Source organism: Amblyomma mixtum, chromosome 2 (assembly GCF_055824585.1).
Source record: "Amblyomma mixtum isolate Tamu chromosome 2, ASM5582458v1, whole genome shotgun sequence".
Classification (NCBI taxonomy): domain Eukaryota; kingdom Metazoa; phylum Arthropoda; class Arachnida; order Ixodida; family Ixodidae; genus Amblyomma; species Amblyomma mixtum.
Genome location: NC_143013.1, coordinates 297,397,341 through 297,413,112, shown reverse-complemented (window position 1 = coordinate 297,413,112; position 15,772 = coordinate 297,397,341). Strand labels below are relative to the sequence as shown.

Below are 15,772 nucleotides of genomic sequence, written 5' to 3'. Positions count from 1 at the left end.
TTTGTTCTAACGACGTGGAGACTTAAAAGCTCACTGATGTTGTCAAACAACGCCGGGGCCTAATTCCTCCGTGCATTCCAGGCAACCTGACCGGCCACGAGAACAAGGTGACATCGCTGTCCGTCAGCCCAGACGGCGTGGTCGTGGTCACAGGCTCCTGGGACTCCAGCGTCCGCGTCTGGGGCTGAACGGCAACGGTCTCCACTCCAATGCAATCAACAGGAAATCGTCGAAAGGGTCGGCACCGTGTATGTTCTTCAGAGTCGCGCTCGGTTGCACTACCGGGACTATGGAAAGGTTTCGTCACAGAGTTCATCGGCAATCATTTCAGGCTCGCGTCTTCAACCGGCCAGAGACGGAGTGGTCCATTACTAGATATCAAACAATACCACCAATACCAGCTAACTTGAGGCTCAGAGATCAATAGAAAAACAACTCATGCTTTAGGCAGCCAGAACAGATATGCTTAGCACATTGCCTTACAATAGCAGCAGCAGCTACGGAGGCGTGAAACACCTACCCCAAAACCAGCGTCCAATGTTCCCTCTTTCTTGTGTGCGACTAGAGATATTGGCAACCAATGTTTCTCAAAGGGTCCAACATAAGGACAGCTCAGCGAGCTATGGAAAGAAAAATGATAGGTGCAACTTAAGAGACAGGAAGAGGGCAGAGTGGGTCAGGGATCAAACACTGGTTAAGGACATCCTAGTCAAAACTACGAGCAAGAAATGGGCTTGGGTAGAGCATGTAATGCAAGATAATCGACACTACTTAAGAGTAACAGACTGGATCCCAAGGGAATAGAAGCGTAACATGGAGCGGCAGAAAGTTATATGGGCGGATGAGATCAATGTTTGCAGGGATAGGGTGGCCGCAGCTGGCACAGGACAGATTGGATATAGGAGAGGCCTTTGTCCTGCAGTGGGCGTAGTCAGGCTGAAGATCTTTCTCACGCGGGAGCCGACCTTGCAGTCCATGCAAGTCGCAGGCTGCAAACACTTCTGAACTCTACAGTAGTACCCGAAGTCATATGCGAGCAGAGCAACTACCGCAGTACCCCCGCATACGACCACTTAGCAGCCTTGAAGAGAGGTGTCGACAGTCATCAGTTCCTACACAGCGCCACCATCACGGAAGCTCGCGCTCCAACTGGGGTGCAACACGGCGTCTGGTTTTGTACGTAAAGACAAACAGCTTTATTGGACAAGTTAAATAACATACACAAGGAAACTGGTTTCACAAACAAGACTGAAAGCTACATACTGAAATAAGACACACAGGCTGACCAGGTGTCCCAATAAAACACCCGGGAACGTCTGTCCAACCCACCCCCTCATTTTTTTTTCTCAAGATCCCCTCCCCTTTGCGCCCACATGTGTGTGATGGTTTTTCTTCTGGCGACGGCTTGCAAAGGCCGCTCCAAAAAAACCCTCGTCCCATTTGTGTGGCTGCTGAAAAAACCCCCTCGTTTTGAGTCCCTGGCGGAGACAAACTTAAGAGAAAATAAAAGCAGGCGCAGGGAGCTTTTCTCCCATCTTGCTCGCGGGACAAGCGGAGGGGAACAAAATATTGAACCGAACGGGGCAGCAGCTCGGAGAATACGACGGCCAAGCAAAACCTTGACAACTACCGCCAAAACTGTTTCAGAGCTTGGCCATTCTTTTTCACTCGTCACGCATACTCATTCGCCAGTGCAGCTGTGCACAGGTCGCGACGGCGGGAAGATAAGTCATCGGTATAGGGAAGGTCGAGAAGTCTCGACTACCACCACGCTCGCCCACTTCACGCTGGGCGCCCCTTTGTGTACTTCTTCGAAGGCCAGGAGGCGACCGCGTTCACACCACTACACACGCGCGCTGGGCTACAGTGTAAGCCGACGAAGTCGTCTGAAATGAACGAAAAAAAAAACGAACGGAACACTCGCGTACGAGACCACGGGGCGGACCGCCCCTCCCGTACCAGCACGACACAGCGCTCCAGAAGCGCAAAGGAACCTCTCTGCGGGGAGGAAGGGGGCGCGAGACCGTCTCACACAGTAATGCGTTTTAATATTTTGGTCGCTTAAGTTACCGGTTTCACAGTACGCGGGCACGAGCGTGCGAAGATGCTTGCTCATCGCGCATATATGTAAAAAGTTTGGGATAATTTGTTCTCTCCTTTTTTTTGCTAAAGCTTCCGGCTAGCGCATACCGCAATGAAGCATCGATAAACAAGGAGTGAAACTGCATGTGCTAGAATAACCAAATCCGTGCCCTCAAAATCCCTTCACGATTTTGCTGCTGGCGTGGTTGCACAAAATTTTAACACACAGAAACAATCCCGCAACAGCCTAAGATCAGGAGATCATAGAGCCAATCAACCGTTGCTGCGGGTCAGAGAACTAGTCCAAAAACAGGGAGGCAGCGGGCAATCCCCAATCTCCCATCTGCTGGGCGAATAACTGGCGAGCACAGTTTCCAGAAATCTTCCCTATACCCTCCGTCACAACGCGCACGTTTGCTAGAAAACTCTGGAAAGAGGGAAAGTCCCCCAAGGGGAGAGAGGAGGGGCGCGGTGCCAATTTTCCCTTGCAGGACCTCTCCACCCCTAAACCGCACGACGAAAGTCAACAACCGGTGTGTCAGCACTGTCGTCGTCTCTCAAAGTATGGCAGTTGTGGCGCCCGGGGGGCGAGAATGACGGAGCGGACGCGTCCGCTGCGCCCGCGACACCGCCGCCCGAGCAATGTCCTATAGGTATATGTGTGTCTGCGTATGTGTGTATGTGGCATGTATTTGTATATATATATAATATATATAGAGTGTATTTATATTTATATATATACGAGCGACGACGCAGACGTGTCTGGAAGTATACATATTTATAATATATGTATAGGTTCTCGTTTTCTCAAAATCCTTGTCCAGAGAAGACTGCCGCTGCGCTTTGAAACAGTAGCTCCCACAGGGGGGAAGAAGGGGTCTAAAAACCTTCCTCCTCCTCCCCCATGACTTGTTTTCCCCCCCTCACAGCATGTATAATACTCCTTCGATAGCACAACACAAACAACAAAAATGGCAGCAGACAAAAATAAAAAGCAGAGAATGTTAAATAGTGTTAAGAGAGAAAAAAAAACAAAACGAGAGAACTAAAGTGCGGCTTGCAATGCCACCAACATGAGTGCTGCCTACACCTCTCACAGTGCCAGTCTCCCGGGCGCCAGTGGCAAACAGCGGGGCAGGCAGGCAGCCACAGACAGGCAACCTCTGCACTCTGTCACAAAGCACACGCTCTGATGGGTGGAGGTGGTCTGGGGGGCACACAGCACAAACATTCCTTGCACAGAACAGCTGGCAGTTTGTGCAATGCCCCCATTAAGGACAAAATTTGACAAGGTGCAGGCTGGGGTGAGGCGAATGGGCTGGGGCTCACGCCCAAACGGCACCCCTCCTGCAAAACCCTGCATGACAGAAGAATGCTTCAGCGCCACATTGCATCATTGTTTTTCGCCACAGTTTCCCAAAACCTTCCAGAGCAACATGACAGAGTGCAGATGAGCCTGGACGCCCGAGAAGGGACGCTTGAGAGGCAGTGCACACATTCAATTCTAAAGTCCGGCTCTGTGCAACGACCGAAAGAGACGAAAAAAAATAAAGACAGCCATCATCGATGGGATTGAAAAGAACACAAGCAAGAGAGAGAGAGACGCGTCATGAGGCAGTTTCGTATGCACGGGGCAGGCGCGTGTACACAATGAGAAAGCCCGCTTGCTTGGCCACGGCACGCCCTCTGTCGCCTGCCGTGCAGCACGGAGGGTGCCTAAGTAAAAGCTGGTCTGGTTGTTCGGGCTGTGCACGCGCGCACACCCGTGGCAATGGGCAGGGTGCTGCTACACACACACGCGCCCTCGTCGCCAAAAGCCGGGGAGGGGCTGGGCGGCAATGCGTGCAAGACTACCCTAAGCGCAGAGAACAACGCCGCGCACACAGATGTCCCCTCCGCGAGAGGAACCAAACGGGTCGAAATAAGAAAACAAACGGTGGGCGAGAGAGAGAGAGAGGAAAAGAAGATGAACAGAGCAGAAGCACGATGTAAAAACTGCACGACAGTTTTCAGATGCAAACGGCAGCGGTCATCGCACAAGTCTGCACACACACACACACGCGCGCGCGCACACGTTCACGGCATCACCACACAATTTTTGTCCAGTTGTTTCTCGCCGTGATGGGCGCAGAGAAGTAAAAACTGAAGGTTCAGAGAAGAGAAGTGCTCGGGGAGGGAGCCACAGGAAAGGAGGGTGCAGGCTGCGGCAAGTAGAAAGCTTGGCTTACAGGAGAGTTGGAGGGGCAGATGGAAGCTTGGAGCAAGGGTATGTGTGTGTGTGTGTGTGTGTTATGTGCATATGTCAGGGAAGGAGGAGCCAGAAAAAGTCCGAGAAAAATGGGTGCCAAGGGAGAAGGCAGCGCATCATGCCCAGGTGCTGCGAGAGAAAGTGATGACCTAGAAAAGGCAGAAGACAGCACCCTGGCACGCAGGCTTGAAAAAGACCGAGAGAGTACACGGCTTGTTAACAGTATCTAACGCACGGGTCCACCTGTGTGGGCCTTGCCTCGCACACCAGTCACGCACTCTGTACAGATGAGCGCACAGGAACAACGCAAGCAACAGCAACACAAAGAAAAAGGGCCGGCAGAGAATGGAGCAACAACCTGCTTAGCAGATGGAACAGCAGAAAGGAAAAAAAGGAAAAAAAAAAGAAGGAAAGAAGGGACACACCTGCCAACTATGCCATGTTTCCACCATAAGTGCATGCCTCATGGGAAACACGCGCCTTGCGAAGGATGGCCAACAACTTTTCAAATCTGTCCAATCTGACCAGCAAACAAGACAACAGAACAAACGACGCAGATCCAAGCCTTTTACAGGGTGCAGGACATGCCGTGCCCAACAGAAGAGGAGGCTCAGCACCCAATCAAACATTTATACAAAGCTATGTACAACGTGGAAGGAAACGAACGCCTTCAAGAACGATCACTTTGGAGGCTAAAAAAAAAGAAAAAAGGGAAGACTTCACAATGGATAACGCAAAGTCAAATACTTTTTTTTTCCTCTTCCAAATCTTCCTACCAGACTTGTCACAACGGCAGCTCTTTGCAAAGAAAAACTGGCTGCATTTGAACTTCTGCCAGCCCCAAAGGGCTCACAAAGTGGAGGGCACTAAACGAGAAAGAACAGATTTAAACTGAGTAGTTAATTGTGCACAAACAATCTAAGATAAAATGAACAAGGAATCGTACACAGAACTTGTAACTTACAGCAAAGTCAAGAGGGTGGGTTAAAAAAAAAACACGAACAGGGGTTCCACACGAAACCCTGCGTTTCTCTGTGCTTGAGCACGCACAAGACAGGTGCTCACAAACACCTGTGACTAGAGAATTGAAAAACTGGCGTGCCCAACGAAAATACTTGCTCTCTGCTTCCACATTCTCAATAAAAGGGAGGGGAGATGAAAAAAAATTCCCCACATTAGCGGCACTACTGGGTGTAAGAAAACAACCGCAGCAGGGGGAGGCTGATCAGACTTGCGATTCGCTCAGTCGACTCGTAGCCTGGAGCCCTAGACCCCACGCAGACACATCCACTCATGCAGCAGCATATTTGTTCCATTGACGCTGTTCACACACACACACATACACACACGCCCACATGCACACAATTCAAAAGGGGGTTTTGGACGCTCCACGACGCCAGTCCGCCAAGGGTGTCCTCACAAGGACCGATGCGGAGAGAGAGAGAAACCAAGATGGCCAGAGTACGAGTGACTACTCTTTGCCAAATGGGTGGGAGGGGGGGCAAGAGGGGGAAAGAGGCTTTCTCAGTCTATGTGAAAAAGGGGGGAGGGGGGGCAGCCTTGCAGGCTAAACGATGGGAACCGTGTCCAATGCTCACGTTGAAATGCCGAGCGAATGGCAAGGACAACCCTCTCAGTGTCAAAGTGGAAACAAGGCTCTGACGGCCGCAAGGAGAGGAGGGGGAAAAGAAAAGTTAAGAAATTACGCACAAAGTGCAGTTGTACATTAAAACAAAGTACGAGAGCTTCTTGGTCCAGTGCAATGTGAAGCAGCACACGACTTTTCTCACCCCTTTCTCCCCACCACAAAGATAAAACTGATACAGGAAAAAAAAAAAAAAGAGCATACGTGCCCCCTCCCCTCCATGCCTACCGCTCTGTTTGTGTGTGGGAAAAAGCAGTGGTGTCTGGGAAACTCTTGCGCTGAGTCGACACAATGGCAGCGAAGGTGCCCCAGGCAGCAGTTTCCAGAAGGGGGCAGGCCGACCGACTGAAGGTTGTGAGAGAGAGAGAGAGAGGGGAGCCCAAGAGGGACGTCTGCAGCAAGGACTGGGCTGGCCGAGAGGGAGAGAGAGAAAACCAAACAGAAGAGAAGCACACTCGTAGAGCAGGAATGGCAGCTGAGGAGTGTCCGTAAAAACGTAGCACGGGGAATAATAATAATAATAACAATAAAAAAAAAACACAAGCAGGGCCGGGGGGCAATCCAGTCTTCTTTCTCTTCCTTTCACTGTTGTCTCCCATTCCTTGGTGCTGCTGCTGTCTTCACCCTAGTTCCATATCTTGAGGAAACTGTCCCAGGACCCGGTGGCCACTGCCATGCCATCCTCAGTGACACCCAGGCAACTCACACGGTTGTCGTGACCAGCCAACACACCTGCGTCACCAAGGAGGGGCACGTCAGAGCAGGCGCTCAAGGCCACAGGGTGCTCCTAAACTATGCGGGAAAGAGGCTCTCCGAGCAGCACAGCTGATCGGCCCAACATTGGAAATATATTGGCTAAGGCCTGTCCTATAAAGGTTTGGTTTGGTTTATTAGGGTTTAACTTCCCAAAGCAACTCAGGCTATGAGGGACGCCGTAGTGAAGGGCTCTGGAAATTTCCACCACCTGGGGTTCTTTTAACGTGCACTGACATCGCACAGTGCACGGGACTCTAGAATTTCACCTTCATCGAAATTCAGCCGCCACAGCCGGGATCGAACCTTCGTCTTTCGGGCCAGCAGCCGAGCACCGTAACCACTGAGCCACCGCGTGTCCTATAAAGGACCGGGGCACACCATCCATTTCCATTGTTGGGCCGATTATATGTGCTGCTTGGGATCAATCTTAGACTGAAATCACAGAAATTGTGCTATCGTGTGCCAACTGTTAATACGCTGTTCACATTTTTGTCAAACAAGTTCTTCCATTGTTCACGTGCAGCAAGACTTTCTCTGACATGTTATTTGAAGAATGCACTGCAAGGAACAGGCTATATATACAACGCATATCACTGGTTTCCCCTTGCACCAAAGAACAAGATAACAGTAAATTTATCATTCCTTTCCTGGTACTGAAGCAGCACAGCACTGAGGCTACAACTTCAGAGAGGAAAGAACAAAAAAAGTGCGAGTTCTTGCAACCTTTAATTGACAATTCTCAGTAATACTGTCAGCCTTCACGCTTTCAGCACACATTCAGCCCTACAGCGAAACAACAATGACCAAAGCTGACTGAATGGAGGCTGCGAAAAGCTTACAGTAAAATAGTAAGGTAATAAAGTCAAAACAAGAAATATAACGACTAAGTCAAAGCATTCCTGCATCAAAGATGGATATAGTGCTGAAAAAAATTCCCCGAGTTGAAACACGGGACCGTTTCCCCCCCCCCCCCCTCAATTCAAACTTGATGATGAAAAGGACTCCGTGATCACTGAAGGGAAGTGGATGGCGGTGTGGTCCAGCCTCAGAGATCCGCAAACCAGCAAAAGCACTGACGACATCGCAACCTTCACTATGTTCCAAGGAACACCCTGAGAACAAGTTAACAGTGTGCCAGTCTTTCACCCAATGCCAGTTAAGGATCAGCAGGGCTTTATGGAACAAAACCAATAAAAAAAAAGTAAAAAAGAAGAAGGGATGGGGTGGGGGAGAATCCTGCTACATTTCCACATCTATTAGCGAGTTTTAGTAAGAAAAAGAAAGAGAAGTACCACCAAATTGTGCATTACACTGGCTTAAAGCAGTGAAGCTGCACATATCTGTAGGAGAATAAGCTCCATATTTCAACCACCTATCATCCATGCACACTGTGCTTCACAGATTCAAGCATGCAACTAGTTGATGGAGATTTCATGACAAGAAGTGACTTCCACAAAACACAGACGCTGAAATCATGATGGTGGACCCAAGGAATGACAACTTAGCAGCTCTGGCTGACAACCAACAGTTGAGTGAAAAATGCGCCTTTAGACAAAGAGGTGTGGTCAGAAGTGGCAGTCATGAATTCGCTACATGCGCCATACGTAACCTCAAAACAATTAACTCACTTTTTAACATTTTGCAGTGCAAGACGAGCAACGAACACACGGCAACAAGTGGCAGGCTGCAATTACAGCGCTACCACAAAGCTGATACTCATGCGAGACAACTGACAACTACTACAGTGGACCACAGAGTAGTGGAGCTTGCCCAGGGGGTTCCTGCCTCCGGAACGTGCAACCAGTTCAACAGAAGCCTCATTGTTGCATGCACAACTGCGCCAACAGGAAACTGCGTGCCGACATCAGAAACCAGCAGGAATTCATTGGCAAGAATTTTACTGGCCTTGTCATAAATGCGAGCCAACACATTGTTTTCTCGATTCTGGCATACGTGAAACCGTGCAGGAGGCAGTGTATTCAGCTCTAAATGCGCTATCCCAGTTATTTGCTTGAAAAATGAAACATAAGAATCACTTTAATTCAACATTCATGTAAATTTTGAAAACAAATCATTCGCCCCAAGAATTAAGATGGGCTTTCTCTCTGAAAAGTCTGACAAGGTGCAACCCCAGTTTTCGAAGACCTACAATGTTCGCCTACTGAACACTATGTCGTTTTTATATGGCAAATCTCCATGTGATCCAACGTTCTATCGCCAAGCTTCCTCCAAACATACTAACAGATAATAGAAATGTCTTAGCAAGCACTATTCGATCTAAGAGAAAGATATTTCCATCTTTTGAATTGGCTTACACAAACCATGAACATCTGGTGCAAATCAAACTCGAAACAAACAAGTTTGAAGAGCAGGGTCCCCCTGTAAGGGAGGCCAGTACAGTGGAACCTCGATTATACGACGTTCAGGGGACCGCGCGACACCGTCGTATAATCGAAAATCAAGCGTGACATTTTTTAACGTCTGAACTTCATCGTCATCTTTTTTTTTTTTTTTTTTCCGGAACACAAATGCAGCACATTTTTGCCAGCAAGATAAAATGGCCGTTGAGGCTGCCGTGAGCAGCGGCTCGCACGGTTTTCTTGATAGGTGGAAAGATTAAGGCGCACCGGTTATCGACTGGCTAAAGTGTGCCTACCGTATTTACTCGATTCTAAGCACCCCCTTTTGTTCACGACCGCGATGCCCAAAGTGAGAGGGGGTGCTTAGATTCGAAAAATCTAAACTGACCCCCCGTGACCGGGGGACGTATAATGACCGGGGGACGTATAATCGAGGTTCCACTGTATGCATTCATGTCACAACAAGGATGCCCACTGTTATGATAAGTGTGTGCCCACATCTCACCTCATCTACCAGCACTTCGTTCTTGTCCGAATAAAAGCTCTGGCTGAAATGCCATGGTGTTCCTGTTCGATCTGTGGGCTCGCCATCTGCCGTGGATGCAAGAAAAAAAAAAAGAGGCTCACCTGCACGCTCGGCCTTCATGGAGTCCCAGACGTTGCAGTTGAAATCGTCGTAGCCGGCCAACAGCAAGCGGCCCGACTTGGAGAAGGCCACCGAGGTGATGCCGCAGATGATGTTGTCGTGCGAGTACATGGCCAGCTCCTGGTCCGCCCGGATGTCGAACAGGCGGCAGGTGGCATCGTCCGACCCCGTTGCAAACGCATAGCCATTGGGGAAGAACTGGAAAGCGCAAAGCAGAGGAGCCACTCAAACTTGTTTGCATCACTATGGACATGCACAGCAACACTCCAGCACAAATCTGACGTTGTGCTACTGGTTACAAGTGCCATATTTGAATCAATACAATGCGCTTCTCATCTGCTTCAGCATGTGCTTGAAGTTATATTCAGAACAAAGGTACAAATACAATCGATCCCAGATATATCGAACTCAAAGAGGATCCCGAAATAGGTGAATATATCACAAAACAAGGCAACAGATAAGCTTATCTGTAACCCAGTGCACGCTATCGTGCATTTACACAGCGTGACAATGAACAATGGGAACGGGGAGACATCACAAAGCAGAGGGAGACATCACAGTGCTTTTGTGTTGTCTCCCTGTTGTTTGCAATCATTGTCAAGCTGTGTGAATGTAAGCCTGCAGAACCAACCAGCCCAGTAATTCGTTTTCAGCAAGCTAGCTCATTTACTCACAAAATTTGTGCACTTTTTTCCATTAAATTAGGATCTTAAAAAGCAGGTGTGCAAATTATGCGAAAATTTGGGGCTGCGCAAATCGCGCAAGTAAATACAGCATTCTAGTCCTCTGAGCTCTATCCTTCTCTACGATCCAGCGCTTTGCGGCGACTCCGAGTCCCCCGCTGTCAGTGTCCGTTGTCGTGCTATGTGAATGTAAGCACGAAGTACCAACTAGCCCCGCAATTTATTTCGTATGCTACCAGCAGTGACAAACTGCCCGGCGGCCTAATGGCAGCACACCGCTGGCTAGTCGCCGTGAGGCCTGGCTTCTCCTCGCAGCTCATGAGTTTGGTGGTAAAGCTACGTCAAAGAGCTCCATTTCATTGCCTGCGGTATTCTTTTGCCTCTGAATGTTTGCCTCGCAACTACACCATTACATATCTACGGCTCTCAGATGTACTACGCTGCGCACGTTCCGCGATGACATCATTCTGCACAAAGTACGTCTCCATGGCCAGATGCACTTTACAATAACTGTGTTTATTGAAGATGTCTTTACTATAAACGAAAAAAAAAAAGCACAGTGATCTATTGAAGACAAAATGGGACTGCTATTTCACTTGTTTCTGAAAGGGGCTCTAATAAAGTTGCGGTATGCCTGGGATGTTAAAGCATGCTGCTTTACGAATATTGTCCGGGAAGAATTTTTTAATGCGCTCTGTAAAAGCCGTGTTATCTGTTGTCAACATTTGAATTTCAGCGCCTGCCTGTCTTTCCCTCTCCTCTCGTCAATTTTTGCACACTGGAAGGTCAGCACTGCTCTGCCGGGCCCACCTCCGGGGGCCGAGCTTCCAGACCCATTGGAGCTACGCAGCTTATTGGTCGCGGCCATGGTAGCTGCCTGGAGTCTGAATGAGTCTAGCCAATAGCCACCTCTCAACTTGTATACGGAGGTGCGAGCGAAGGAGGAGCGCATACACATAAGTCGCCGGGAAGGGCTTGCCAACCTTCGCGCGTGATTGCGGGTTCTCTGCTGAGTGTAAAACTGTATTATTTGGCTCGGGTGCTCACGACAACACAATGCAGTAATTGAGCGAGTTTATGCGCTATCCTCGGAAGGTGTTTCAAAGGCCCTTTAAATGTTACAATTTCGACACTACCACTCTGCACTAAAGCATCACCATGTACCATATTCTACATGCAAATAATGAAAACCACGTGCACGAATTGTAGAATTGTATCGCAGGGCCCCTTCAATCAAGCCTTCAAGCAACTCAAAACTAGTATCGGCAACCCAAATGTATTTAGGAAGCTTTAAAAGCTGCAGAACTTCTTGGACCATGAAGTGTGGACCCTAAATTTGGAGCATGTGTGCTGTTGAAGAAAAAAAAGTCTTCTTGAAGCTAAAAATCAATAGGTGCACTGAAGCAGCCCTACTCATAAGTATAGACTACACTCCCAGATTTCAGGATGAATTACTATAAGATTTCACTATTTTCAAGGCACTGCGATTCAGCAGCTCTTACAGCATCACAGCACTGCTCATAGCCATGGATGTTATCATGCAATACAGGACTTTGTACCGCCCAGAGTGCACATTTCAGACCCTTTGGGCAGAACAGGAATACAGTTGAACCTCTCAATAACGAAAGCCCTCAAGAACGAAATTCTCGCGGCAACGAAAAATTCTGGCACCCCCGGCGAACTCCCATAGGGTTCAATGCATTTGTCCCCTCTCAACAGCGAAGGGTTTTTAAAAAGCAGTCCCGCATTAACGAAAGTTTGAGGTAGTGATCTGCAACCTTTTTTCGGCACATCAGCCAGTTGGGAACATAGAATGGGCAAAACTGCAGCAGCACACTCATCCGACAAGTCGGGCCCGTTCATTTCACCTGCCAACAAGCACTGGCGCAGACATTTTTGTTTACTTTCGGTTGGTTCGGTAATGATGATGATAGCAAAGTATTTTTTTTTTTTTTGCCCGCTGAAAGCGGATTTTTGCTAGCCCGTCTGTTGGCGACTATGCACGCACGCGACGTTTCACGTGACGACACCGCCGGCCAACCGGGGAAGAGCAAGGAACCCCCTTTTTTTTTTCTTTTCGCTAGTGCGCCGACCATGCTATCTCGCCGTCCGCCTTGTGCAAGCCAAATTCGCCCGCGACTTGCTTGTGTACAGTGTTTTTTGTTGTTTTTTGACTGTCGGAAACATGCCGCCTCCTGTAAAGAAGCACAAGTTTTTGACGCTGCAGGAAAAGGCTGCGATCATCGCCAAAGCTGAAAAAGGCAGAAAGAAGACGGACATTGCGGAAGAGTTCAGTATCCCGTGCAGCTTGCTTTCTACGATTCTGAAATCAAAGAATGGCATCATGAGGAATTCAGCGACGACGCTATTATCGACAGTGTGCGCAAAGGAAATGAGGCGAGTGACGACGAAGATTGCGAAAACCAAGCACAAGGTAAGCAAGTAAGCTCGCGTGATGTGCTTGATGCTTTTGACGTTATACGGACTTTTATCGGCGACCACGACGACGACGAAGCTATGCATAGCTTATCAAGCTGCGAAGCCAGAGTCGTCAAGCTCCTGCACAGCAATGTCAAGCAGAGCAAAATAAGTGACTTTTTTCATTAAATTGTCGTTCTGCAAGGTAATGGGTGTGCTTATTTGTCCATTTTCGCGAGAGCGAAATTCTCACGACAACAAAAAGGTTTTCCTTCCCCGGCGGTTTCGTTATTGCGGGGTTCGACTGTATTTCCATGTCAACTTGACAAAAAATAACGCAGAAACTTCACCGCTTTCAACCAAAGGTCTAGTCTAGTAGAGCAAGCACAAGGCAAAAACTGTCTCCACAGATCCCTGCGAGATGTGGTTTGTGCTCACCGTCACAGCATTGATGTCAGACTCGTGTCCGGGAAACGTCTGCTTGCACATGCCATCACGGACATCCCATAACTGTAAAAAAAAAAGCAATGAGGTCATGGCACGTTGAAAACACACAGAGGACAAAAACGAGCGCTATTTTGATTTCAATGACACCAGCTGCCTCTGCAAGCAGGTTCTCCATTCATCTGAATATATGTCAACCACAAATATATATACAGACTGTGCCATACGAGGGTAAAAGAAAAAGTGAGCACAGATCAACTCCTAGTTCGTAAGGATAGACGAAATGTTCAAGACACGCATTTGTTATTACCCGATCTTTGCAGTTTGTCGCAGGCTGATTTTTCAGAGTTGCACAATACAGTAAAGCCTCAATAATTCGAAAATCCGAATAATTCAGACTGCCAACAAGGTTCCAACCCCATGCAAAGTCAATTCGGACGCTGCTGGGCTCACATCGGTTAATTCATAACTGCTCTAGACCATAGACCACGCTGTGGTGCCACTATCCCGTGTCATGTCAAACATCATGCTCGAGAGGTGCCCATGCACTACGTCAGACAACGGCACGCATGTTGACATTCGGATGGCCCCAGTGCCAAAGAACTGTGCAGCTATATTTAAGCATTGGTTTCTTTTTTCGGAATTTCGCTCCAGATCATGGCGATGGCGGCCCGTCTGCAAATAGGCTAGCCAGCTGAATACAGCTCCGAGCAGTTTCAAATATTAACAGGCGTGTCACCGGTTATTTCATTTCCTCGCCATTGCATGATGCTTCCATTTTTTCACTGGGACGAAACTGCCCGCTGTTTGCAGTTTGTGCGGTAGAGCCTCTTTAAACCCGGTGACGCCTCTTGCGAGGAGGCTCCACTGCTACTGTGCTGAACCAAGCTGGAGGCCACAGAGGCCTTTACCATTCTGGAGAAGTTATGCGTTCATCATACCGAGAGTGTGAATGCGCAGTAATGCATCTGACTTCGTTAAAGAAAAACACTGCCGCACAGTTTTCATCTCAGAAGCACATGACCACCACCATGGTTTACACCAAATAAAGTGGAAACTGAAATGGATGCTACTCTATATTAAATTGCATAATTACTAGTCCCGGAGGGTGAGATTTATATTAGTCATCGGTACATCGCTTCTGCTAACCTGAAATCGCCACCGCTTTCGTTGATCATGGTTTACAGCATTGGTCTACATAAAAATGGGCACATGCACTGATAAAAAAAGTTGACGGTAAAAACTGTCTACAGCTTTTAATTACAAAACCGTAGCGGAATCGAGCACCTTTCAGTTGCGTCCAAAACAAATTGGTGTTAAAGTACCTGTTCTGTCTGCCATTTAAAAAAAATAACTGGTTTTTGAGGAAAGTAAATAACACAGGAACTGTCTCACATATCTCAGTGGACACCCAGACCATACCAAAAGGGAAGGGACAAAGGAGAGAGGGAAGAAGACAGGAAGAAAGAGGTGTCGTAGTGGAGGATTTCTATGACACAAGCACGAATCACATGTTACTGCCTACTCCCCATGTGAAAATTAAATTTTGAGGCTTGTATTAGGTCTTGGGCATTTAATGAACAGAGTCATCATTTTCAGTCGTTATTTCCGCCATTCAATGAGAGTATGAGTGCTTTTTCCAATAATGTCTCACATCATCATCCGTCAACCAGAGCACCATCCCAGGCCAGGTTTGCTGCTTTTGCCAATTTTAAAACAGTTCTACTTGGTATTTAGACAAACGGAGTCTTGTGCTGGTAACAGGAAACTCCAAGGAACGCTCTACAATAATTAACTCAATGTGTTTGGCATGCACTTCCACACTGCCGTGCAATTCTGCCTCACCTAAATAACACTGTCATCGAGATCACAGACAGTGCGATCAGTGCCCTAAGCTATGCGCGTCTTTGACTATCACGTGCTGTTTACACCAAGGAGAAGTGAAGTGGCTGAAGGTTGCTTTTAACCGTGCTGAAAATGTCAGGTCGCCACGATTTTCCCCTGAGCAAATGCGGGTATTTCTGTGCCTGCAGCACTTCCATTTTGTAAGGGCCTGTCTTTGCTCAACAGGGATCAACAATTGCTTCGTGAAAGAGTACACCACCGCTACTCACACACATTGATTGTAGCCTTCCCCAAAAGAAAGTCTAGGGTGAAAGTTTCCCAATTTAAACTATACCACAATTTTGCATGCTGGAGAGGGAGAGCTTGCTAGCTAGGCTGTATTGGGTCACAAGCACAGGACAACCTCACTGATTAGGGAAATATTTTTACAGTACTAAGAAGTTACTAAGAACAATACTAAGAACTTGACCAATGGTCAATGCAAAGCCGTTGAACATTCCAACAATAAAGGACCTTGAACAGAAGACTAAATGTGGCTGTACATCACACCCCCTTGTCGCTATCCACCAAATCACGAGTACACACGTGTGTAGAGGTTGGGAGTCCCGATTCATGACTGTGTTGTGGCCGTGTAATTAATTCAAC

General features: G+C 48.0%; 2 protein-coding genes across 4 annotated transcripts in view; one reads left to right on the top strand and one right to left on the bottom strand.

Annotated features, from left to right (window-relative positions):
• Positions 1 to 9,629, top strand: part of LOC149364616 (guanine nucleotide-binding protein subunit beta-2-like) — a 30,993-nt gene extending 21,364 nt beyond the window's left edge. The window contains exons 9-10 of one of the 3 annotated variants that reach the window (XR_016289206.1): positions 82 to 248; positions 8,377 to 9,629. Coding sequence is in view for 2 of the 3 variants with exons in the window: in XM_089574566.1 (XP_089430692.1) it covers positions 82 to 188 (107 nt within the window). In the remaining variant the exon portion in view is untranslated. Of the gene's footprint in view, positions 1 to 81; positions 3,077 to 8,376 lie in introns of those variants that run through there. The other 2 variants (XM_089574566.1, XM_089574565.1) reach the window with 2 other exon arrangements.
• Positions 1,173 to 15,772, bottom strand: part of LOC149364615 (guanine nucleotide-binding protein G(I)/G(S)/G(T) subunit beta-1) — a 33,270-nt gene continuing 18,670 nt past the window's right edge. The window contains exons 6-8 of the mRNA XM_089574564.1: positions 13,277 to 13,348; positions 9,719 to 9,935; positions 1,173 to 6,707 (exon numbers count right to left, since the gene is read on the bottom strand). Coding sequence (XP_089430690.1) covers positions 6,601 to 6,707; positions 9,719 to 9,935; positions 13,277 to 13,348 — 396 coding nt within the window. The 3' untranslated portion in view covers positions 1,173 to 6,600. The remainder of the gene's footprint in view (positions 6,708 to 9,718; positions 9,936 to 13,276; positions 13,349 to 15,772) is intronic.